This window comes from Hermetia illucens, chromosome 2 (genome assembly GCF_905115235.1).
Source record: "Hermetia illucens chromosome 2, iHerIll2.2.curated.20191125, whole genome shotgun sequence".
In the NCBI taxonomy this organism is placed as follows: Eukaryota; Metazoa; Arthropoda; class Insecta; order Diptera; family Stratiomyidae; genus Hermetia; species Hermetia illucens.
In genome coordinates, this window is record NC_051850.1 from 55,171,472 (window position 1) to 55,198,282 (window position 26,811).

At 43.0% G+C, this 26,811-nt stretch overlaps 1 protein-coding gene across 3 annotated transcripts in view; it reads left to right on the forward strand.

Moving 5' to 3' along the window:
* Positions 1-26,811, forward strand: part of LOC119648170 — a 298,653-nt gene that overhangs the window by 42,072 nt on the left and 229,770 nt on the right. Inside the window, exons 2-3 of one of the 3 annotated variants that reach the window (XM_038049750.1) lie at positions 24,567-25,111; positions 25,166-25,640. In XM_038049750.1, the coding sequence (XP_037905678.1) occupies positions 25,370-25,640 (271 nt within the window). In that variant the 5' untranslated portion in view covers positions 24,567-25,111; positions 25,166-25,369. Of the gene's footprint in view, positions 1-24,566; positions 25,641-26,811 lie in introns of all 3 variants that reach the window. The other 2 variants (XM_038049751.1, XM_038049749.1) reach the window with 2 other exon arrangements.

Below are 26,811 nucleotides of genomic sequence, written 5' to 3' on the forward strand. Positions count from 1 at the left end.
CCGTTTTTACACCAAGAGGGCGAAAGATCAATAAGGAACGAGACCCCATTTCCATCTTATTTTGAATGAACCTGGTGCATGACAAAATATTTTACCTCCCTCATCGATAGTTTCGTTGGGATCCACAAAACCAATAGTAGCCATGGCAAAGATCCTCCAGGATGCTGTACTACCCACTAAAAAGCGAAGATCTCACAATTGAACAGGACACTATAATTACTTCACTGGATATTGGCAAACTGAGTGCAATTAGTGCAACTTTTTAGTTTTTGTAGGCAGACTTAGAAGGACACCCATGTATGCCATCCTTGATAAGTTGCGTGAAGGAATTCCTTTAGAATTGTTCAGAAAGAATAAGAGGCAAACTATTTACCAACTCGGCTTGCACATGGTGGCGATGGTAAATAAAATGAATGATTGTATAGTGAAATAAAAGAAGTGGAAGGAGGACTGTATTGTGGTGCTTAAGTTGTCAGAAATTAATTGATAGCTTTAGTGTGGTACGTACTCGTATGTCCGTTGTGTCGTGTTAAGCTTCTGCTGAAGAAAACTCATTACGTGGTATCCACCTGAGCCTGTTAAGGAAATGTTTACGTCCCTCGCACCCCAACTTGCCTCATCGTCAATAGGAAGCAATAATATCCTATCTTCCTTGAATTTCTCTCTGATACTATTTTTATGGTTTCTGCGTCTGTTACCTTTCTGGGGATATTTTTATTATTTTGTTTGCTTCTTTCACAAATATGGGGAAGAACGACGAGTCTTTCAGGTGGGTTGTGATGGGAGGTGTGGTTTGCTTATCATGCGGAATATATTCTTGGAAAACGAAAGGTAACATGTGTTGCTATGGTTCGCGGGGTGGCACCTTTGATGCATGTAGTTAGGTAACTTAATATTTCGCCGTTCAGATGAATATTGCCGTATTGTCATTTTTACGAGAGGTGCAGAATATAGAAAGTTTCCGAGCAGAATTTTCTCTTTTTCTGTTCATTATTCAATTGTTATTCATGCAAACTTTTCAAAGACTCAATCATCTTTTTCTGTGCAAACGAAGTATAACATTTTCGAGCCAAATTTTATCTTTTCACTTTCTTTTTGAAAGCGGTAAGTACTGAAGCCAGAAGGCCAGACCGTACGTGCTATAGCCCCCTTCAGGTATGTGAGTATTATTCATCTGATTGGAGTTTTCGCAACTTCATGATCTTTGAAACTTCCGGTTCGTCAAATATTTTATGCAACTCCGGTCCATATTTATATTTGCTTCTGGTATCTGACGTCCTAATTTGCTGCACTACGGCTTCTCCAGCTTGTTGCTGGAAATGTAGCTAAAACAATTAATTGCGATGGGTATTGTATGAAATCGTTCCACGTAAAGTGCTTGGGCCTTCCCAATGGGTTCTTGAAGATTCGTGTCAAATTTTCTGTGAATACCAAACATCTCTGCAGTAACTTCGAGTATCCTAAAAGAAGCTGTTAGTCGCGCGACTGCAGTCCCGAAAGTGCCGTGTTCGATCACCCCATCATTAGTATTTTCAGGGGTGGTGGGACCCGGAACATCTGGGAATTCAGACCGTAGTGGTCTATTGTGCTCGATGCCTCCGTGTTCCGGAAATTCTTGGATTCTTTTATGTATCGCAAGATTTCCATGTCTTCCACCTATGGAGCACTCACTACTGTTCCGTGGATTCCGCTGAGAGGAAAAGTTTGCGGTGCCCAAAAGCGTGCTGCTGTGAGATTATCACTTCCACAGCGTTAAGGGTGATGATAGTGAAACTGAAGCACAATTTAACCGTGTGGATACCCTATACTCCACTAAAGAATGTACAGGAGACACTTGAACCATTGAAGTTCTGCGACTTGTCCTTATGGGAAACTTATAGTGTTTCCTGTTCACTCCTCGGTGGAGTATAAGGTACCCACACAGTCAAATTGTGCTCCAGTTTCACTATTACCACACTTAACGCTAAGCTCAGAGCAACGAGACAAAGACGAGACGAACACTGCAGTTATTACCTGCAAAAGGAAATGGTACTGATGTTTCAATTGCTGTTTCCCGTCTCCAGAAGGGAGAAATTAAACTCTCATTTGCTAGTGAATTTGATATGTCATTTCCCTCCTCACCATAGTAACCAAGTACCCCAAGTAGTTCCACTGTATTGACTCTAGATATAGAGTTCAAACGACCTCTCATTCCTGAACCTCTCATTTTGATGTGCAATCAGTGAAGTTTGGCTATGGCTATAGGTTGTGATGCGCCTCTCTTTCAATCGCTCGTCAATCTGCCAATTTGCTCCTTTTAGAATAATATATACCGCAGCCTGAAAGTCCGTTATATACTGTCCAAGAGAAAAAGAAGACCTCAGTATATCCCATCACGCATTCCTCTGGGTCGCTCCACTTTTCCCTAGCTTTAGTTTGTGGCGCAGCCGGGCTAACAACATTCGAAATTTATTTAATGCGAGCGGATAGATGACGCCGCCGGCGCTCTCGCTCGACAAGAGAGGGGAAAGCCAGTAGTGAAAGAGTTCCGTTGGTTGGAAGCAAAGGGACCGCATGGAAAACCAACCGGTCTCTTCTGCTCCAACCGTCATAGAAAGTGCACGCTGTTGTGTTTTGACTAGCGAATAAAAATAAGTATAATAGTAACGTTGGAGTTTCTTTCTTTGGATTTCTTCGTGCTTGCCTAGCGATCTTCGAAAAGTTTATAATGACAATATCTATGGTATAAAAAAAAGACGGGTTAGACCCTGTCTGAGATGGAACGATGACTTAGGCCCGGACGCCAGGCAACTTTTAGTGATATTCAATTAGTGACCTCGGCGCAAAACCGGAATTTCTGGAGTTTCTTATTAAGGCAGGCCTAGACCGGATACCGGCTGTTGCACCGTTGATAATGATGATTTCTGAGCATATTAACTTTGATGCCTCGTCACGGACAACGAGAAGTTGAATGAATTTTTTGCCAGATTTTGCATTTTCATATTCCTTCCATTTTTCTCATATATCGTTACTCTCTTTTTAATGGTAATTGTTATATATATAATGTTGAAATGCCTTGTCCGACCGTGTCATGAATTTTGAAAGTAATCCAGCAGTGTACAGATATCGGCCCCATGATATGTTCATAACCTGAGTTCCGGAAGTCATATTCCGAGTCGAGTTGCCCCTCTATTTAGGCTACAAATTTTTCACAAAGTTTTACTTGAGCTCAGTGAGGAGTCTTTAACAAATCAGACTGAACAATGGGCCACTCGGATACTCCATCTTTAAGGCACTCCATGCACCCAGTAATCAGGACAGTCTTAGTAACTAGGGATGTCGATTCTATTTATTATGAGGATTTGACCGCATTTCACTTTGCATTCTGAGAATATGTTTAGATTCTGCCTGATCCTAGACAAAAGATCATAAAACTAAAATTTACTCCGGAAACTACCTACATCATTGCTGCTGGTTATTCCTCTCAGTAATCAACATATTGGAGGGAATAACAATGGTATGCACAGCAGGACTTTGACGGTCTGGATGCTTCGACTCTACAAAGGTGTCGTAAAGTTGAGAAAGGCATTGACCGCATCATGCCCGCATTTCTTGGAAATCTATCTCCAAGAGTCAGTAGATACGTTGCGAACATTATTGAGAATTATCATCTCCTCCTTGAGCGAATCTGATGCTCCGCAGGCGCTTTTTTTGAAACGACCATGGGCTCGTCGAACGCTTTAAGCCTCTACAAGGAGACCCACTTGGGCCGCCTTGGTCGTCGAGCTTGAACCGCTTCGCGCCGCTCCAAAATTCTAAAGGGGTCCTCCTATTGGTTGCAGCGGCCTCCGAGGAGCGTTCACACGAGGACCTGTGAACACATCTCGAGGTCCTTGGGGGTGCCGACCCCCGTTGTCGCGTGCCGGGAAGGTGGAGTCCGTCGCAACCGCGTCATTGAGCAGACATAGCGTTTCAGAGCCGCTTAACCCTGTTCTGATGTCCAGCGGCGGGCCGGGGGAGGCGCAGATTCTCCCCGGATACCATCTCCGCGGCGCTGACCGTGAACTCCTCTCTCTGCGCTGTACGGAGGCCGTGGAGAACGAAAGGCAAGGATCGCGACCACGATAGATCGTCGTGAGCCGTTAAGGCGGCCTTTAGCACCCAGTGCCAATGTTACAGCATACCATTGGACTGTGGATGGTATGCAGTAATCCTGTGCCGTTTGAAGTTTCCCTAATTTCGCGAAAAGAGTAGATTCAAATTGCATCCCCTGGTCGCATCAACGCGCGGAATCCACTCTCTTCAGAAGTCACATGATTGTGCCATAATTTCAGACAGAGGTATTGCTTCAGGCCACCGCGTAAACCTATCGATGATTGTGAGGCAATACTTGAATCTATACGAGTCTCGCAAAGAGCCAATGATGTCGAGATGGATGGTGTGGAAGCACTTGGTTGACCTAGAGAATACGCCTACTTCCTTTCGAATGTGCTTGTTTACCTTGCGCTTCTGGCACGTGATGCATTATCTGGCCCAAGACTTTACGTCCATGTTCATGGACGACCAGGAGTATTTATCAGTGACTAACCCGTTCGTCGTCCGGATGCGCAAGATCGGGTGTTGCTTTAAATACTTTCCTGCGAAAATTGATCGGAATGAATGGTCTGGGTCCCTTATCTGAAGTCTTACAGAGTAAATAAGAACTCGAGCCGAAAATAGGAAGTGCCTTGAATTTGTATTTGGAGTTTGCCTTCAGGCTGTGGACGATGCAGAGTCTTTTTGTGCCTCGGCGATTGCCGTCAATCGCGGCGGGGACTGTGTCCTCCAAGATTCGAGACAAAGCATTTGCAACAACATTATCTTTTCTAGACACGTGTTGGATATCAGAAGTAAACTGGCTGATAAAACTCAAGTGCCGAAGTTGGCAAGGGGACGCTTTGCTGGGCTTTTGTCTAAGCGCGAACGAAAGGGGCTTGTGGTCCGTGAATATGGTGAAAGGCCTGCCCTCAAGGTAGAAACGGAAGTATTTTGTGGCGAAGTACGCGACGAGTAGTTCACGATTGTAGTCGCTGTAGTTGCGTTGGTCTGGGTTGAGCAGACCACGCAACCTCGCAGGAGTTTTTAGTTTTGGGCCCAGGCAAGTAAGCATCCAGGATTGCTTGGTGCCTTGGGCAAGAAACGACGATAGAAGTTTAACATGCCCCATGAACCTTCGCAGATCCTTTACGTGGTTGGTAGGGGAAAGCTCTTTATCGCCTCAACCTTCTTTGGGCCAGGTTGGATACCGGCAGTCAAGTCAAGTGGCCGAGAAATTTTACCTGCCTTTGGAGGAATCTGCATTTCTCAACATTTAGGGCAAGTCTGGCATTAAGGAGACGTTAAAAAATGCCCTCGAGATGTTCCAAGTGCTTAGATTTTGAAGAGGAACCGACCAAAACATCATCCACGTATACGAAACAAAAGTTCAAATTTCGTAAGACAGAATGGATGAACCTCTGGAAAGTCTGCGCAGCATTGCAAAAGCCGAAAGTCATCCTATTGAACTCGAAGGGTCCGAAAGGTGTGTAGATAGTTGTTTTCGGAATGTCTTCGGGAGTGATAGGGTTTTGGTGGTACCCCTTCGCTAGATCCAAGCTCTTAAAAACCCGGCAGCCATTGCGCAAAATCATGGATGAGTGGAATAGGATATCAGTTTGGAACTGTCTGAGCATTCAGATGCCTATAATCTCCCCATGGGTGCCATTCGCCGTTTGGCTTAGGGACGAAATGAAGTGGAAAGGACCAGCTGTTGCTTGTTGTTTATCTGTCTGGCCCTGTTTTTTAAGGAGGAGTGGAACTTCAAAAGACACTGGCCTGAGTTGTATTTTCATTCATTAAAAGAACTCTTCACTTCCGCTACCGCACCGAATCACCATAACATATTACATATCCGGGCGGAGTTAAATCATTTTCCTAACCACGGTTGTTTGGCCTCCGGTTTTGTAAAAATAAGTGACATACCTCTAGGGCGATTCTTGGGTAGATCGCATGCCGTTTATATGGATAATGTATGCAGTGGTTTTCCTCAAACAGGGGACTGCACACAACAGCATGAAATAACTTGGATCTACCCTTGTTAGAAACAGGTATACTACGGCGTCCCTAGGTTTAGTATCATACTTTCCAAAGCAATCATAGCGATTGATGCGCAAGCATAGTGGACATTATTCTTAAAATGCAACTTTGGGTCCATCGTCATTCCGAAATATTTGATGACCGGTTCATATACAAGATGGCCTAAAATAAATGACGCAAAGTTCTTTGGCTGCGTCTTTTGGATGAATGGAAAGCAAATTGTATAGTTTTTTTTACAAATACTTATTTGGGCCTTTAGATTTAATTAGATTAAGATTTTTAAAGACGATATCATTAAGCGACTAGCTTTATTATTAATTACCATTCTACTGACGAGTTCTGGATTTCTTGACGGCACATTCACACAAACTCGTCACTTCAAAATGCACTGTCAGATTTGTTGATCTTCCAGGTCAGTGAATAAAACGGAAAACGCCGATCTCAGGATGTGCATTGTGTCAGGGGCAGTGTGTGCGCTTATACCGCTCCGCTGGAACCACATATTCTTCAATCCCATTTTAGCCAATTGTGGCATGAGGAGCTCATTAAATATCGCTAGAGTCGGTCATTATTCATATTGGCATGCGTTTTTCGAAAAAAAAACGTTGAATAAATGTCACGGTAGGAGCATATGTCAAATGCGTTTCACGGATATGGTAATGAATTTGAAGATGTTTCCTTACAAAGTGCTGACTGATGGATTGTCAAATCTTCATTCAACTGTTCTGCGGTCCAAAAGGATTATAGCGTTCCATACTTTTCATACAAACTCTAATCATGTTTTTTTTACAAATGTCGTTAATGAACTGACATTCGACGTCCTTTGTTCAATTTATTTGTAGTTGCCATAATCCCTTATGTAGGGTACAACGCTTAGGTGTGTTTGACCCGCTGATTGGCTTGGTAGTAATAGTATGTTTTTGGTTGTAATATGAGCATGATTTCTCTTACAGCAATTGGTCATGCTATTGACTTTCCCTCCATATGTACCAGTTCAATGCTTCCCGACCAATCCTTAAAAGTAATGATTTTTTTGCATGAGTATAACTCAGTATCCCCGAGTTGCTTCGCAAATACATTCAGTGCTACTTCTCGGCAAAACAATGGCCTTCTCCGGGACCAGAAGATCAAGCATATAATTATGGAGATATACCAGAGCAATGGGCTCAATACGGAGCCCTACGCGACCCAGCGAGGATTACCTTGGGTAATTGTTTTTATTACAGAGGCTTCTTTCTTGTAAGCAGGTATAGGTCTCTCACCATGTCGTAATATATGCTTCTATTACCCTTTCTGTGTACTTAAAACATGTCAGAGTTAATTACAGACTGGTGGGTACTGGATCAGTTTCGCTGTCTGATCATCGTTACTTAGAATTCAGTTTGACTCTTATGAGGGACAGGCTATAATAAAAAGACCGAATCCAACGAAAACAGATTCGGCAAAGTTGTGAGTCTGCTTGTCATTCCTTGGCTTCCAAGACAGAGGATTCAGTTCTGAATGGTGAGTACGCGATATAGGCTGGACATTGACAGGGTATCAGATTGTGCGCCCTTCCAAAAACTTGATGATGCCTCCAGAGAACATGGTGTCGATAATAGTTTAACTAAGTGGACCTGTGATATGATGTTGACCGCTATTTAACGACAACAGCAACGAAAGGCTGCGCCCAAGGAGCTTTGCTATCATTATTTCTGTGTATTAGTTTGATCAGTTGACTGCTATATGACGTGGCTATTGGTTGAGACTTCCGAATGGTGGAAAATACAATCACAACGCTTTGCAAAGATTAACGGAATAACACTTCAACTTTCCGAAGAATTGAATAGTTGGAAATTATTCTTGATAAGAGACTTTTTTGGAACAAACACGTACAGGCAATAATGTAATGAGTTCTAACAGCTTATTGGCAATGCGGGTGGACCTTTGGCTAACACGGGGAGGCCGGTGTTACGTGGTTACTCCAAGGGGCGTGTCCCCGACTATTATTCAAAATAATTTTTTCCTGATAATACGAAGAAAGTGGACCAACTTTTCGGCAGGATATCTTTAGATATCCTAGAGAGCCGTAGAGGAACTACGGCAGATTTGTGATCGAATTATGGACGAGATTCTGAACAAAACCCTGAAATTGGCTGCTAAAATCAGGCGCGTATAGTTTATAAGTGCTCTGCTTTCGAAGACCCAAAATTCACTTGGTGCACTCTCTTCATATCACCCTATCCGTCTTCCAAACAATATGGGGAATATATTGGACAGAGTGATATACAACAGGCGGCTTCTATTCGTCGAACGGTTTATCTATTGGAGCCCCAATATGATTTTTGGCGTATTCGTTTTACGGTCGATGCAATGGATTTGACTCGGGAGTTGCCCGTTATTCGTAATTGTTACACTTGATGACGTGCCAAAACATTGTTACACTTGATGACGTTAGATAACAGGTATGCCTTACATTCTGTGAATGTGGGCTATATTAAGGACGCCTTGGTCCCTGGTTTCTTAGCTCGGATAGTCGGGTGTTACCTCTTCGAGAGACTTCTTTGGTACGAGACAGATAAACGGCCGAAGTGTTTTGCCTTCGCATGACAGAGGAGCCAATGTTGACTATGTTTGCAGAGCTGGCGGTGGTGGTAGTTACGGAGCACCCCTAGGACGTGGAACCTCATGGAAGTGAAACCATTCATGCTATCAAAGCGGATGTTTTCACGGATGAGGCGTATTGTCTCTTCTAGAAAACAAGCTGCAAAAATTAAATTGGTCCCGGAAAGCGAGGCAAGTGGCTAGGAGGCACGTATTGACTCAAGCCACAGCTCCATAGCAAAGTCATTTCGCATGTGGATAGAACTGGGCAGAAAGTGGAAATGGTTTCAGTGAGAATGAGCCTCACATCCTGTCACCATTTTGAAATCCCAAAATGTTTCTTTCTACCCACAATTGGAGTGGGAGTTATTAAGGGCCGGAATCTTTTTGGTAGGATATTATCGAAAATCGACCCTTAGGGAATCCAGTGCATTTGCTTTACGAAAGACATTTAGACAAATCCAGCAATGAATTCGTGTTTGTTTTCAGGAGGGTTATCATGGATTTTGCAGACATGCCAAAAGACAATTATTATCCTTTTATGATAGCCACAAGCCCAAACCGATTCACTTTCAATGGTTTAACTTCGGAATTTGAAGGCTGATTGTTTAGAATGTATGGATAATGGGTGTAATGGGTTGATTGAGTTGGATTTGACGGTTTTTTATAATTTTTCGACTGTTATTCATGAATGTTATATGCAACCTACACATATCGCCTTTTGGCTGGCATTTTTCACCCTTTATGGTTCCATTTCGAGCTCTGCTATCAACATTTGTTTTGATTTTGCTTTGTTTTCACAATGAATGTATTTATCTTAACCTAGGGATGTGCTTTCATTAATAATTTAAATTTATATCTATCATCTAGGGCTGGTGTGATCTTTGCTCCTCTCCCAAAATTTATGTGCTTCGGCTGCAAACTTCCTTTACAAAACCATATTTCGGTCTCTGCAGCTTTCATTAAAAAGCCATTTAATATCCCTGCGAATACCATTCACCAAACTATCCCCCCATATAGCTTGGGCATAATTCCGAACTGACAGAATGGGACTGGTGAGAAAAATAGAATCCATAAAACTGTTTTGGACAAACGAACAATCCTCATAATATCCGAGCGGAATCATTGCCGTCACCGCCGTGATCCACTACAGGCAATAACACCAACGAGCCACCAGCAATGGCAACTAGAAACGGAAATTCAATGTAATGTAATTTGTTCACACAAAAGCGTTTAGATATTTCATTGAAGCATTTTCTAAGCACCCCATCATCCATTATGAATTACCCTTAGTCATGAAGAGGCAATTTGTTGGCCCATTTTTATGGTAATTATTGGTTACACAATTCACAGATTTCTCCTAGTCCGCTGCTGCTGGGAGTCCTGTGAGAGTGCTCAACGTGGCTAGCAGCCAGGGAGCTGGCTCGGGGCTGCGCTATTGGTTGCGATATTGATAATGTCGGTTCTGTTGTTCCCCGGAGCCGGCTCCCTACGTAAATATTTTTCCCGATAAAATGATTATTTTGTAAAGTGAATGCGGGCACCGCACAGTTCTAGGATCTATTGGCATTACTGCTGGCAATATTCGCGCTTTATATGAGTTTTGCCTGGCTCGGCTTCGTGGTTTCCCTTTACGGGTGTTTCGGCGAACCTGGGAAACATTGTGAAGCGCTGGGTTCGTGGAATGGCGGATTCAATGGTGTTGCAAACTGGGTTTTTGAAAACAGCCAGGACCTTCTTGTTGTCCCGCCGAGTTTGTTTTTTGCTCGAATATTGCAATAAAAGCAATTGTACTTATTTAATAACGACAATGATTTTGTTTGTTTCTTTTCTATGATTTCGAAGCCGGACAATATCAAAGGATGGAAGAAAGGAGGAATGGAAGTGCTAACTATGCGAACGTTCTCGTTCAATCGCGATTTTGAATTGTTCCCGAAAAATAGAAGAAAAGTCATTATTCTGAAGTAAAATGGGCTCTAGAATAATGTAGTCTTTATTGAGGGCTGTTACGTGGCAAAGGATGAAAACACTGCCTTTCCCCGAATACAAAATTATTGGATCATTTTTTTAATTTCTAGAAGAGAACTTCCAGTTTTCAAATGGAAAGATACGTGCATGCTTTTACGTCGTATTCAACCAATATTTGTTTGTAATCGTGATTTTGTCGAGTGTGCGTTTGTTCATAATAGCTTCCATATTGGACATACATACCTATATGTTGCGGGATTTCAAGTCTTTACCATCTCGAGGTCTATAATTTTGGCAGCAGTAGATTCAGTTACAGATAAACACATTTCTAGACACTGGTCTGTAACGAGTAGAAGAGCTTGAAAATATACACACTTGGCGTTGGTGTGGAGTTACTAACCGGTTTCGAAACCTTAATTTTACCTTCTGAATTATAACTTCTCCCAGGCTTTTCTAACCACCGCTATTGAAAGGGATACAAGCTTGGCCGTGCCCCTGTTTTAGTATGCCTACAGTCTTTGGTTCCAAGACGTGGATAGAACCAACTTCCTTTGAGCTGGTTTCAAAGTCTGCCAGTTGCTATCAAGAATATCTGGTAACAAATAATTGCGCTATGGCCAAATGAACCGCAAATATTGTATTCGAGCAATGCAGATCCTCTTAGATAAGGGCTACCCAAGGCTGGTATATATGTACATATACAGTTGCAATGTGTCCTATGTGGCGCATAGCGCGTCAACCTTATCTACGCGCCATTGCTTCTTTCAATATTCTGCACACGTAGCTCTAGAGCAACCCACTCGCGGCCTATTCTGGGGCAGTGGATTTCATTGGCTAGGATATCACACGTCCCAAAATTCATCGCCGGTCTCTCTATCCTCAGCCTAGCGTGACCGCCACTACTTTGCGGATTTGTCTTATCTTTGCTCTTTACTTTTTTTGGTAGCTCGTTCTGTATTCTTATAATCACGGCAGAAGCCGCTACAATCTACTTCGGACCTACCCTCCTTTTCAGCGGCTATGGATCCTCTGCTATGCGACCGCATCCCAGACAGTTCGGCGAATCATTCTACCTAATGTGACACAGATACTACGTACAACAACTACCGTTTGCTCAGAAGCCACGCCCTAATGTGGGGAATGAGCCTATACGTCCAGCGACCTTTCGTAGACTCGTCCCATCTGCGTGACCAGAGAAGTTATCTGCTTCCGTTTTTGTAAGCGTCTCCGCCTACACAACTAACGCGTAAGTAAGAATGAGTTGCACCGCTCCAGCTGGAAGCAATATCTGACAATGTTTCGGCCAGCCGACATCCAGCTGCATTTTTGTAAGAGCCGCGGTAGCATAACTACTCTTTTCTACCGCTCTCACTGTCTCTCTTCTTTGGTATAACAAAAACATCCAGATTACCAGCAATATATACATGAAATTACATGGCAGGAGACCCAGTACCGAGTCCTGTGGTAGCCCCGTTCTGACGATGAACCCTTCGGGATCCTTATCCGTCTCACACTAGAGACGACTCTTTGAGAACTATTTTCCGACCAGACTCGCCAAATATCCAGGAATACTGATGTCATCCAATGCCCTCTTAATTCGGTTCTAATTGATGGAGTTGAATGCATTTTTATTATTCAATGCCAACACGTACAGCAGCCGCCAGAACTCAGCGCGTCTTTTCTATTGTACGAACTCATTGAGCCGTTTGCGTTCCGCTGTTTTGGTGGTGAGAAAGCAGAGTGGCAATAATTTCTTTGAGAAGGTGAGGGTGGGTTGCTTCGGATGATCTTTGCAGCCTTTTTGTTACCATTCTGTAAACCTTACCCCAAGGGTTTATGTCAACATCTTCGTATAATTGCTTGAAGTTCTTTTCGGTCTTCCAAATGGCCTCTTTTAAGCGGCTCTGCAGTTATCTGCGTGAGTCTCGCCGATCATTGCTACCAGATTTTCTTTTTATCTTCTGTTTCTAGCTTGGAAACGTGCAACTCGCAAAGTCCCAAATTCGTTGTTTCAGCAGTTGTTCGATTGCCGTATACTTCTGTCACCCATTGGATGAACTAACTTTTTCTATGGCCGCATTATTCAATGATTTTTGTGCAGAACTCTTGGTTTGTCCTAATTGTATAAATAAAAAGAATAGATCGATTTTTGATTCGGGACAAACCAGATATATTTATTGCGAATATAAAGGATGTAACAAACTCTGAGAAAGAAAGCAATTCGCTCCCGAAATATCGATTTTTGTAATAAATATATCTGGTTTGTCCCTAATTAAAAAACCATTTGTTCTTTTTGGCCTGCCTTCTTATAAAGCAGACGCGTTAAAGTCCCATGATTTTGGGCCCACGTCCTCTCGAACCCAAGACCAGAGGTAATCATCTACTCATACTCGGCAAATATAGCGCTGGATGGAGCTTGACAGCTCTATATGTGGATTGCTTTTACATTCGCGCCGTTGTTTCTAGTAGATGTTGCGACATGTGTTGAGGGATCCGAGCACCTGCTAGGGCCTGGAATTTGTCGGTGGTTCACACCCTCCTCCTCTTTGCACAACCTTGGTGATGTGACCGAACCCAAGGCATTTAAAGCATCATTTCAGTGCCATCTATTCCTTAAGATAAAACGTAACCCATCCTATTCTTATTGTCCCTGCTGCCTCCACTGGTAGGCTAATGATAGGGGTTTATGTTCCATTGTAGACTCTTCTTGGCGATTTCACTGCTGACTCTTCAAGTCCTATAAGATCGAATTGCTTTTTGAAGGTCTCGCAAACCTCTCATTCGCGGTGAATTTTTCTATGTCCTTGTAAATTTTGAATTTGGCTGAATAATTTGTCCACGGTTACATCCTGGGATTTCTTGAGGTCCAACATGAAGCCTCTTTTCTGAAACTGTCTAATGCGGCTAATATTATCTCCTAGTGAATTTTGGTTTTGCCTTCACCCTGCTGAGAATATCAGTGTACGGGTGGGTCATAGTGGGTTTTGCCGTACACCAACTTAATGCCTTAAGGCGTTTATATTCTGATGAACGTTCCGGAGTTCATTGATGAATTCGTAGAGCTCCATGATCTTGTTACTCAGTGCGGTTTTAATCGCGGAAGCTTCTGCCCGTATGGATAGGGATTTGCGAAAATTCGAGCTTCTTTTGAAACAGTACGGTCGGATATTGGCGGCCAAAGTCCGTTTGCCCACTTCCAAAAGCTGCCGATACTGAATTTCTGAAGTCCTGCACCGTATTTTTTTCTCAGTCTGCTTCTCTTCCATGTTCGGTTTTATCTAAACTTATCCGTCGCACGGCCCATACACGCTCATCTCCGTATGCGTGTATATGTTGAAGCGACTGAGTTGCATTCTGAAGACTTATTGATGATGTGGTGAACTCGAAGAGGCCAAATAGAGTTGTGAACGCTGCATTCGGAGTGTCGGTTTTAAGTCTGTAATAATCGATCTCAGAAATCTTCTATGACAGGCAGCGGGTAATGATTCAGGGTCACGTAAGCGTTTAGCCGCCTGTAGTCAGCGGTGATACGCCGCCTCCCCTTAAGACAAAGCGGAACGGACTGGTCCATTGGCTGTGCGATGGTTAAACGATATCCTGCTGTTGTAAATCACGAAATCCCTGTTTGGAAACTTCGAGGCCCGGGTTGGCGCTTGTTGATTCGAGGATCCATTGTGTGAGTCTCATGATGAACTAGTAGGTCTAGAAGGGAGATGGCTGCGCTTTGTGGAGAGCAGCTATATTTTAATTCTTCCAGGAGAATCACGTAACGACGTCTTAGTTCTCCTGAAGGTAATCTACTCACATTAGGAGGCAGCAGGTCAGCTAGTCTGCCATTCCACCCGAAGCATGTTCTCGGTGATGGTCTATCCTGCGAGCGCGTGTATTTGTCTGACGAGATAGGAGGGCTTCCTGTCGTCAAACTTCAATTTGCCGAGCAGCTTGTGCAATTGCCGGTCCTATGGACCTGTAAGACGTCGAGTATCGCTGTCTGTGTGTACCAGATATTCTCTGGCGGATTCAAGACAATATCCGGCAGCTACTGGCCCATATCGTGGTCGAAGGAAGAAACGACCAGGTCGCACTTAATTTTCTTCGAGCAGATACGGCGAACGTTGCATGTCGTCTCCATTTTCAAAGACCGCAGCCTCGGGTTGGTTTTTCAAAAAGGTCGAAGATGGTATTATGCCTGCTCCGATGCTAAATTGGTCTGCTGAATTGGTTGCCGTTGTCCTGCCTTGAAACGATTCAAAAGCCATTTTTAATTGCCTGAGTAATGGGGCAAGCCTCTTCGAAGCGCTTTAAAAGAGTGTAAAGTAGCTGAGATTTAGTAATGCGACCTCAGTACAGGTACTTTGCCAACGTATGCTTTATCATTCACGCGCAGATCCACTTTGGAGAAGTATACAGAGATATAATTTGCCCTAATTGCTTAAGTCAATGACCATTATCATTTCCTGATATGATAAAATTTCAACCATTCGAGGGAAATGTGGAGCACAATGTGATGACCGTCCTTGATCACTTTCAGATTCTTTTGGTTCAGTTCAAACGCCAAGTTGAGATTCTCGAATCTGTGGATTTCTCTTTCTTGCCACTCATGACCCTAACTATCCCGGGTCTGATATCAATATCCGGATTTTACTCACCGCGCATGCGGATGTTGTCACCTGCCTTCCTTCTACTGTTGGGTGTCCAATATCTGATCTTCATTGTCCTGCCAAGGTCATTTACGGTAGTGAACTAAGATGGTCTGATCAGTGGACTTCAAATAGAGAAATTTATGACGAAAATTTCGATTACTAGATCTTGGCTTGACTCCAGGTTGCAAGATTTTCAGTGGAATGGTAAATGGTCCCTCTGCCATTCTAACATTCTTAGAGGAAACTCTCACAACAACGGTCAGAAAAGAGGCTGCTGTTTCCGCATACGCCCTCTTCTTTCCAGCCTGTGTTAGTGTTCTTGTGAATAGGACTGCCTTTATTAAGACCTCTCTCGCTGATTTGCATACTTTCCACACAAGTCTTAACCCTTTGGAAACTGTAGAAGCAGTGCCAAGCAATTCAATGCATCGTCGGAAAACGGATGTGTTGGTCTTACGCTTTTTGCACACACTGCCGCTAAGTGAAAAATCTGGCATTCAGGTTGGACTTTAAGGGGTTACGATCCTGCACTCATTTCCTTTATAAAACCATTCGCTTCCTTCCCGCTTTTCCTTGTAGAGGCGGTGGAGAACGTTCTGATTGGTCTATCTTTAATGTTTGAAATTTTTTTCCGCGGTGCTTTCTTCATTCATTTTCTGAAAGATTTAGGCATGGAACATCAATATCCTTAGGTTTTATATTCATACGTTAGGCACGTTTAGTGAAGTAGTGGTTTTCGATGATGTTCGAGGAGAAATTTAAGATGTTGACAGACATTACCACGCAGTATCTGGCACCGATATGCCCTTGGTAATGATATAGATTGCAGAAAGCCCGATAAATGTTTGTTATTCATTCATAAGCCGGTCTTTCCACGCTCATCTCTACGTCAGAGTTCCACTGAAAACTTACCACGACATCGACAATGCTGTGGAACGATTCAATCTATGAATCGTCGCACCAGCTTGAAACTCTTTTTTGCCGCTTAACAATAGTGGTGGGCTCAGGACAATATCGTCAGCAGAAATTCAACAACTAATTGTAATGAACTTAGCGGAAATAGGAGGATCAAACGATCCTCCTAAGTGACCGAGAACGACCCAGAGGGAAGAGCTGCCCCGGAAACCTAAAAAGTTGACAAAATTTACCGTGAAGGCCCACCCGCAAAGACTGAAGCTCCATCAAAGTGCTTGGTCGACACGTTCTGGCACGCCTCTGCGCTAACCAGGCTCGAGAATGTGGGGGGAGGATCCTTTGAGAATTTTGATCTTTCGCGTTTTATTAATACAAAATTAACATGTCTATACCGATGCGTGTGTCCGCACTGTATTTCAAAATAGACAACAAAACGAAGGAATTCGCGACCGCCGAACGAAAAAAAAAACCAGAACGCGAGCTGAGATTGAAAAATAAAAAAAACCACTCTTCAACTTTACATGAATTCGAAATGAATTTTTGAGTAAGGGCAATATCCAAAATTGAAATACCGAAGAGACGACGGGGATAGTACTTCCCTTTGGATTTTAGAACTTCTGCGGCAATTGATACACACGAGTTCACAGGATTTGTAATAATGACGATTAAAGCCTTTGAACAATTGTACGCAATGGCAGGTGTCAAAACGCGAACGATACCAGCATTGGTGTTGAGCCAATCACAAAAACAATCCCCAACTTCCTCTGCTCCAACGTCTCCTTTGACACTCCTCGCTCTGTATCTGTCGGAAAAGATCCGCTTCACCAGATGCTCCCGCGAAAATTCCTCGAACCTCACTTCTCGTCTTCACAGCTGTCTCCGTTGCCAATCCACAAAACTTTCCTTTTAATCTTGCCCACCAGTCCAGCTGTTTCACCAAGAACTCCGCCCCATGCCGCTACGTTCGCCTTGAACTCTGTTGAGTTGAGAATCATTCCCGCCTGTCAAGACTAATTCGCCCGGATGCATTCAATAATGTGCAATCTGCGGGGAACATTAGGGTAATTGCACATTATGAATTGCATTATTTGAGTAAATTAATTCAGAAAGAGGTGAATGAGATTCCGCTCCCGTTGCAAAGCTGCGGTCACTAGGAGTGAAAGAAGTTTCAGGCGGGAATAGCAGGAACATTGATTCCTGAAACTGAAGCAGGAAATCGTTAAAGCCACCAAGAAGCTAAATAATGGTCTGAAAACAGAAAGAAAAAGTGACTTCCAGCACTTTACGAACAGCCTCACCTCCTATCATGTTATTTCCCATGGAAGGCAACCAAAAAACTGAAGCAGCCACCATTAGGAGGAGCAATGCCCATCAAGGAGCAGTGTTTGCGAATTTTCTGCAGGAAGTTTTTCAATCAAATTTCACTTTTTCACTTTTATTCAGACTACCCCTTGCTAGGCCAGTAGGCTGATTTTGCATAAGAACGAAAGAGGTGTACTGCGTAAAGTAAATCCGAAGAAGGCTGCTAGCCTTGATAAAATCAGCGGCAAAATGCTCAAAGAGCTACCACTTATCGCTATCAAATATCTGACCCAGTTATTCAATGGGATTATTCGGCTCGATTATTTCCCACGGGGCTGGAAAACATCGGTGGTTACCATGATCCACAAGACTTGTAAGGATTTAACGCTAGCAAGCTCATATTGACCAATGAGTGTGCTATCCGTAGTATCAAAGCTTTTCGAGAGCCTCCTCCTGGCAGAACTTTCATCTTTCCTTGCTGACGAAAAAGTAATTCCCGAACATCAATATTATTCTGTTGTGTTTCTGGACGTAGCGCACGCATTTGATAGGGTGTGACGCCAAAGTCTGGTGTAACAAATTAATAAACAGCTTCCCGTTAATGTCCACAAGATTTTTGAATCCTATCTAATTGAGCGGGAGTTTAGAATTCAACATTAATGCTGGCGCTCCGCAAAGAAGCGTACTAGCACCGATGCTGAACCTTATCTACACATCAGACATGGCAACTAGCAGTAATATAGCTACATCTACATTTCCGGATGGATACTTTGTTTCTGAAAAATATGCACCTTGGCAGAGGTATATGAAGACCCACAGTCTTGCGCGATATTGTAGCCTATACCACCAAATACATGTACAAACTGGCAGGAACCCTTGATAGCATATATTGGTGATATATGTGCATTTAGTATGCATACCCCTACATGCAATATATGCGGAAACTCCCCGGGAGAACAGAGGAGTGAGAGTTGGTGTTAACAAGCCCAGATATACCGAATCAGACTCTCTTGAAGACGCCACTTCCGTAAAGTAGGCAGGCTGATGACGAATCTGCTTTAAATAAGGTTAAATTTTGAAATAATTCTGGTCACATGTTTATTGTTATCTCCGCGAACATAAACTCTTATAAAGTCTTTTAACGGGTAAAGTGTTCACCAGTCAGGATCAATGTAAAAGATACTCCACCATTAAACATGAAATTCAAGAATTAAGGGTGTGTTCGCTTTACAAGACAATGGCCCTGAATGCGAGAACAGATCCAAGATGACTCCTCCGTAACTTACTCCTATATAACTCGGGTACAGGAACACCGATCCCATGAATAATTGGACATGAAAATTATGCAAGGATGAAGGATTCGATTCTACATATTTTCCCAGAAATAATAAAATTTAGGGCAAATGTGGGTATGTATGTATGTTATTCAATGCTTGGATTCTTTGAAGTGGATGTAAGAAGTCACTGCAGGATGCATGTTTGTACAATTGAACTGATTATGCCGATACAAGGCAGCCAATTTCCTTTATTCCTTAATATCTACTTATTATAGAGGCATCTAATTCTTTGCACAAAGAACACACCCTTTCTCGAGAAAATCCAGGAGGAATGATTTGTTTTTTGTACTCCAAGAACACAGAGAATGCTTTATCTCAATTCAATATTCCCTGCAATGAGGGATATTGAATCTAGAGGTATGTGTATAAGCTCCTGCAAACGGTTGGGTTCGTACACGGTAAGATGTGTTCAAAGTGAATCCTGGATTATCCTTTTCTGAATACATTTTCCAATTCCTCTGTTTCTTTGTTTTTTCGATTCCCTCTGATAAATCGGCGGCACCTTCATGTAGAAATAAGCTCGTGTTTAAATCTACAACTAGAGGAAGGACCTCTTGAATCTCGAAGCACAAAGATTGAAGAAGACAAAACGGTTCGCATGTATTGAGGATGCAGGCGTCATCATATACGTATATAAAATATAAATGGATGAAACAATGTTTTGTTATTGTGTTTTTCGACCAAATGGAAATTATCTAAAGTTAAAAGAAATCTCTAATATTTCCTCTTTTCGATTTGCTTTTAGAAAGGCCCAGGGGACACGGACACAGGATACGTTCATACATTTGATGGTTGGGGCAGATTGTGGTTTTCCTTCCGGGAAAATATTTAATTTTTTTTTCGATTCTGGCTGTGTGTTGTCCTTTGACATTATCCTTTCCAGTATTTCGCTTTTAAAGTAGCGAATAGCAATATTGGATTGTGTTGGCAGGGAATCGATGAAGATAATGCAGCATTAAGAGAAAATGTTGTTCTTGTGGTTTAGCAGGAAAATACATTTGAGTTATACAGAGATGTGGCGACTTTAAAACGATACCAGATTTCACTTTTATGGATTGGAATGCGGTTATGATCACAATATCGAATATAAGCTTCATTGGTTTTTTAGAGGAAGTTCCCTCGCGGCTTTTATAAGATTGAAGTCGTTGGTAGTAGCGTTGATCCTAGAATGGTGAACCCATCACCCTGGTTGCAACTGCCAAGTATACCACGAACCTCTTCTGTTGTTTGAGTACTGGTTGCTTCGGGAGAGGATAACTCATCATCCTTGAGATGCTTTGCAAATAATAATTAATAACATTTTGTTAGCCTAACCTCTACTGTGGAATTCTCTAAATGATGTTCCCAAATAGTGGACCCAGGTCAAAATCCTGATAAATACGCGTGGAGATAACCTACTCTTTGCGTCTGACAGCAGAGTCGTATAGAGTATTCTTTCCGCCAAATAGATATTGAGAATAGTAGCAAGATAGCTGTAAACTAATCGTGGCTGGGGTCCTCCTAATTAGACTAGAGCTTGAATTCGAATTAAATACGTTCGTTACATCTGGTCTAATTACAGTGCAATATTTGTTAGTATGTACTACCAGTTTGGTGCTACTGCTCAGGTGTGCCATTTTGTTGCCGCATACACGTAAAACCGCTGTGCGAAGCACAATGAGATCCAAATCTAGCCGGCTCGGATTTTATGAACAAGCCCTAAATATTTTCGAAGGATAGAAGCTGCTCCACCGTACAAACGGAGGTCTCTTTGAGGTCACAACAGAATTGTTTACCTAGTGTCCGTAGCCTGGCCCTAGCTCACGATGAGGTTCACTCCTCTGTCGTTGCAATTTCGACAATGCCAACTGTACTGTCTGCCGAATCTGGAAGCATGGTCTCTTATAGGCTAATGTTTCATGCAAACCGCCCCGACCCTGAACGCATTTGAGCACGTCTGGCCCTAAAGTTCTGGCCACTGAATTTTGACCAGATAGTCCTTGACTTGTTGCGGTGGATCTGAATCTGTAGTCAGTGGTTGTTAGCTAGTGTGAGTAGATCCCATCGTTCAGTCGCTAGAGTGGTGAAGCCAGCGTCACACAACTGGAAACTTCAAACTGCTTATTCCTCTCCCGCAAGAGGGTCACTTTGCGCGTGTAGCTCAAAGAGTTCAATGCAACCTTCCATTGCCCTTCAGACAGGATGGTTTCGTCACTGAGTGGAAAGCCTTAATGGCCGCTTGGCTGTCGGTCAGAATGACAATGTTACGGTTGGAGGTCGGATCATGTCCAGCCATCGACAGGTCTTTAATATCGCCAGCACCTCCGCTTGCTTACACTGGCGTATCCTAGAAGACTGTGAGAGTCACCGACACTGTGCCTATCTGAGAATACTCCCGCATCGACTCCACATACCATTTGTGATCCCTCGTTTAAGAATACTGTGTCATAATATAGTAACACCTCGCCGGTCTTCCACTTTGCCCACAGCAAAATTCCCTTTCAACCTTAACTCGCCGCTGGTGTAGTGCATGAGTAATGGTGAAGGTTCTCCGGATATGCCATGCCATGCCAATTTTTCCAACGTGCCCTCCATAATTTCACTCATAACGGAGGAAAGCATCCCTCACACCAATATCGCCAAGTCATCGACATACGCCACCATTTCCACGCCACTCCTACCCAGCATGACTAGAATTCCATCTTGCGAGAGAGGTGGCGCTAATATCAAGTAGCTACCTACCAGATCTGATATGATTATTTTGGTTTTTAGTAGAGATAATATCCAATAGGTAAGACACCCCTCCAATCCTGTTCTGGTAATGGGCTCCTTGATGGTTTTGGTACTTACGTTGTTCAATACTCCCATCCCAACAGAATACCGGTCGGGGGAATCTTTACAAACCACAATATGGCACAATCCTTTCCTGCTGCTTCTGCAGTATGATTGGGAATATGCGGCCGAAACCCCGAGATTAATATGTTAAGAAGACCAGGTGATTTTAGCTTTGGTGATTGTCGATTCGATAATCTCATATGATTGACATTGTGCAATTTCTAAATGGTTTTCTGACTAGCAGTCCTCACTGGTGGTTAGTTCTTTCGCCAGAATCTTACTGAGTCGTGTAGATGTTTTTGATATTCTAGCCAGGTCGCCTCCCTGACAATGTTGATGGACGCGACTTGTCGCTCTTCAGGCGGTCCTTGCAGTATTTGTGTCTGAAGCAGATGTTGTATTTTGGAGGGCACGAAACTCTAAAGGTGATTTTGAATGATTCCCACAGAGCTCTGCCTTTTGACTCCAGTTTGTCTCTCGTCCCAATGTTATCATTGACGCACCCGAGAATTTGGTTTCATTGCCTTGACTAAACTTCCTCCAATCTATCGTCCTCTTTCTTTCGAGAATACAAGCTTGAGCCCTGCCCCATTAGTGCCTATTGTGCTGTGGAATAAATTACAGTATTTGCTTTGAACTTTTTTGATGAGACGGTCTCCTCCAATCCAAAATTCCTATATCAATGCGTTGCCGATGCCTTCCTTCTGAATAATGACCAACAGGATAGTTGAGACGCACTTTGGAAGCTGCCTATTTATCTATGCTAGTCTCAGCATGGTCTGCTTGCCTAAGGGTCAATCTTCCTCAAATGGCCGATTTTCATTTCCGTCAATAGCTCGTTAGCGACATCGAGTGAGTCCAGCTATCATCCATTTTCACAGAGAGTTGTTTTTTTTCCAAGCGTCCAAGCATTCTCCATGTATCGATTCCCTTGATCACTATTCAGTCGTCCATGGCGAACCAAAAAATTCCCTGCAGAACTGGTCCTCGCATGCTATTTTGTGATACAACGGCCCACCTGAGAGGAATCAAAAGGGGGGATACATTACCCCTGTTATTCCTTACCGTTCAGGAGACGTTTGGCGACAAGCTTGGACATCCTGGCCTACGCCGGTCCATACCTCAGACACCACTTTGCCTCTAGTGGAGTAACCATTCACCAGCGGCCACTTCGCAGTTCGTGCTCTTTTGGTTGGCCGACGTATCCTAACAATGCGTGCTTTTCCAACTTTCCAACTCCAACTCTCTAGGACCACAGCGAAATAAAATGGTGGGAATCTGGAGAGTACTTCTCTCCCTCTTGCTGCAATTATCGGAATGCGCTTTTGGACTCTGAAAAGCCGAGTGGTAGCAGACGCGAATGCGGTGTCGTATTGTCTCTTATGGCTACCACAAGGCATGCTCTCCTGGCCCGGGAGCCGGTTTTTGGTAGACTTCTGGCTGCAACATGCCGGTCTAACTTAAGGAACATCACAATTGTATATTGTTATGCACCAACAGAGACTTATGATATAATGGAGAAGGATTCTTTTTACGAGCAATTACATACTGTCTGTCTGCCTGTCACACGCATTTTTCTCGGAGACGGTTGTAGCGACTGACACCAAATTTGGTAGAAAGGTGGGAACTGTGAACGCTCACGCATATAGTGAGTTACATCCTTTTACGACGAATTTAAGGGGGGGGGGTCCCCATACATCCAAAAGGGGGGTGTAAATTTTTTTTCATCAAATATGGTCATGTGGGGTATCAAATTAAAGGTCTTAGTTAGTACTTTTCGAAGCCGATCTTAGTTTTGACTTTTGTTGAAAAGGTGGGGAGTGCGGGGGGTTGAAAGTGGTCATTTTTTTAACGAACCCATTCTCAGGAACTACCAAATCAACTAAAAATCAGGGGGCTGCCACTATATGGTGCCTAGGCTCCGAAATACCCTCCATACCGGCACCTGCTCAAATAAAGTTAATAATAGTACATTACTAGTTTTTTTAGTAATTGACAGGAAAACCCCCTTAATTTCACTCTGGAATCACAAAATTTTGCAGCAATGTAGGCTACAGTATAGAGCATGATCCTGCCAAATTTGGTGAAAATCGCACTATTACTAACAAAGTTATACTAGGTCAAAACTGTCGTTCTCTGCAAATTCAAGACTATGAACGCCAATATCACTTGTAAGTTGCTATTTTCACATAATATATGCATATTTTACGTGCTACATGCTAATGGGACAAATGCACAATCAAATCTCTTTATAAAAGAAATACACAAAACCTTTCATACCTGAAGCGTCTAGCTTCCGGTTTCCCGACTTGTTTATTCTCTACCGTTAATTTTGTATGGAATTATTAGAGTTGATGCCTCACCAGCCCAACCAGTAGGGTAAGAGTTTCAGTTGAAACTGGAGGTGCCCAAGGTATTTAGAGTTGACATGCTAGAGACTAAGTTCCTCTTGGTCATACAGCTGTCAGTGGATGTTACTCTAACCCAGGTTGGGGTCCTATTTGCACTTTCTACAGTGCAGGGAGAACGAGCACTGGCCTGCTGTATCCACAGCGCAACTAGCAAATCCTCGTCGGTTGGATGAATCCACTTCCAGCTTGGCTTTGCAGATAATTTGCAGTGGCAACTCCAGGGAGGTTGTGTGAAGGCTTGCCCATTTATCGAACCTTAGCCTAGAGCATAATCGGACCATTATTGGTGAATTTTTGGTATGCTGAACAAAGCAGAAGGATGCTCTGTGATAACGTTTTTTTTTTCGATTTGTTCCTGTATTAACTGCAACTTCCTTCTAAACGCTATCTCATGTTTCCTCCTTTAACATGAATACTCAGCGAATGCTTAATCAACCTTTTCAAAGTAATATATTCATCAACAATGCACAATCATAAAAATCACTTTCTTTCTTTTCCAGATCGGAATACATTCGACACGCCAGTAATAACTATATTACGTCATATCCACACCGGATCTGCTCCTGTTCCAAATCCTTGAGCAACCCCGGCGGCACCAGCAGCACCAACAATGACTACCATCTCTCAACAATTGTAAAATATATTCTTCGTCTTGACGCTCTAATGGTTCGCAATAGATGGAGGGAAATTTAAATAGTTTTGCGTGTAATGGAAATATTCATGTCATTGTAGTCCTGTGAATGCGAACGACTCCGCCCCGAATAAATACACGGAGAAGGATGGAACGCGGGAGTGTACGAGTTCGTTTTGAATATTCATGAAAATCGAAATTCCGTTTGTTGCAAGTCGCAACTCTGGCGAAATTTCGCAATAATTGAAAAGTCGAGATTCACATGAAAACAGGTCACACTCGAAGGATTGAATATCCAACAAACGACAATAAGGACCAAATCTAAAATGCTGTAATACCGGCTCTAAAGGAAAGGAGAGGAGCTGAAAAAAAAAACCGAAACAATCGGTTTCCAGCTGCTCCTAGTGCTTGCAAGTGAGTAATTTGATGAGGTGGAAAAGCGTAAGGAATTAATGGATGAATTGTTAGTTGCAGCCGGAAGCTTCCTGGATGACAACTCGCTTTGATTTTCCATTCCATTCCGATGCTAATAAGTGAACTGCTAATGGGACCGATTGAATCTGATTAAATCAATGGCTTTGAATTAATGATCCAATGAATTTCCATCGAATGTATTAGTGCGGAAAACTTGCTTCGAAAAGTTGGCGAATAGAGCCACAATATCGGGGAGCCATGTTAATCCCAACTTCGTGTGGTCCTGGACCACCACGGGCGCTGGATTTCCGAAACAATAACATTTCAGAAAAGAAGTTGAGTTGTTGCAATGAGAACCCCACGGAAATGGAGACAACGCAGGATTGTGTTAGGTGCGAAGTGAATGTGAATAGATTGAGGACAAGATACCGTCGGAATTGCCAAACTTTTATCGGGTTCGTTCTGAGCATTGTCCTTTTGCTCACTGTCGCAGCGGAGCATGGAGCTAGCGCCGAGAAGAGTAAACACTGTAAGTACCTCATTACTTATTTACTTTGGGTTTTTGTTATATATTTCCATATTTATATGACCATAATCTAATACAGTACGGTGGATATTTACTGTTGTGTATATATAGGCAAAGTTAATTTAAGGTCTTGACAATAGGCTTTTGACATTTCAAGATGGTATAGAGCCTTTGCCACGCGGCTAGACTTTTAAACCTGAGCGAAGCTAATTTCAGTAGTAACATCTTGTCTATGCACTTAGAAGCGATTTGTTTATAGCCAACTGCAGAATTCTGTCATAGACACGGGTTGAGCGAATTGTCTACTAGTGTGTACCAGGCCTTAAAAATATTGTTCTTATCAGCGCGCATTACTGACTAACCATGGATCCGGTGATGGTCAACTATCAAGAACATGAGCAGAGAGTATAAGTGTCTTTTATTTTTGATAGTGGTAATTGTATATATAATAATATTACGCGAAGAAAAGATTGCTCATTTTATTAAGGTTTTGTTTGCAAAAAAAAACTTTATTAAAATCGGTTCAATGTCTGTCTGCCTGTCTGTCTTTTTTTCGGCGTTGGAAGGTTGAAAGGTTCAAAACCTACTGCTGGCTCCTACCATGCAGTTATGTAAGACTTCTACTCACTAAAACCACCTCCTTCTCATTCCACTCTCCCCACGGAACTCCTGTAAAGTATTGCGTCGCGGGGCTGGATCAGCTTTTAACTGCGGCTCATTATGGTTTTCTCCCTTCCTTGTTTTCGTCGTAGTTCTTCCTGCCGAAGCTGTTGATGAATAGCTTGCAGTTCCAACCTGGTTCCAAGCATCAGTTGACTCGAGCATGAACTCCACAATGTTTTCGGGTGTTAAACGCCTGTCTGCGTCCGCTTTCATTCTTGTTCGGTGCTTGGTGAACCTGGGGCAATCAAATATGACATGCTACGCATTCTCAGCCACGTTACCACATCTTGGGCAGCATGGTGACTCGTCGTGACCAAAACGATGTAAATAAGCACGATAACTTCCATGCCCACTTAAGAATTGTGTTAACTCGTAGCTTAATTCCCCATGGTTTCGTTCAAACCATCTCCGAATATCCGGAATGATGCGTATGTTCAACGACCAGTTTGTGACTAGTCCCATCGCTTTTGCCACCCTTCGATAGATTCCCACCGTGCTAGCTGCCGTGGGA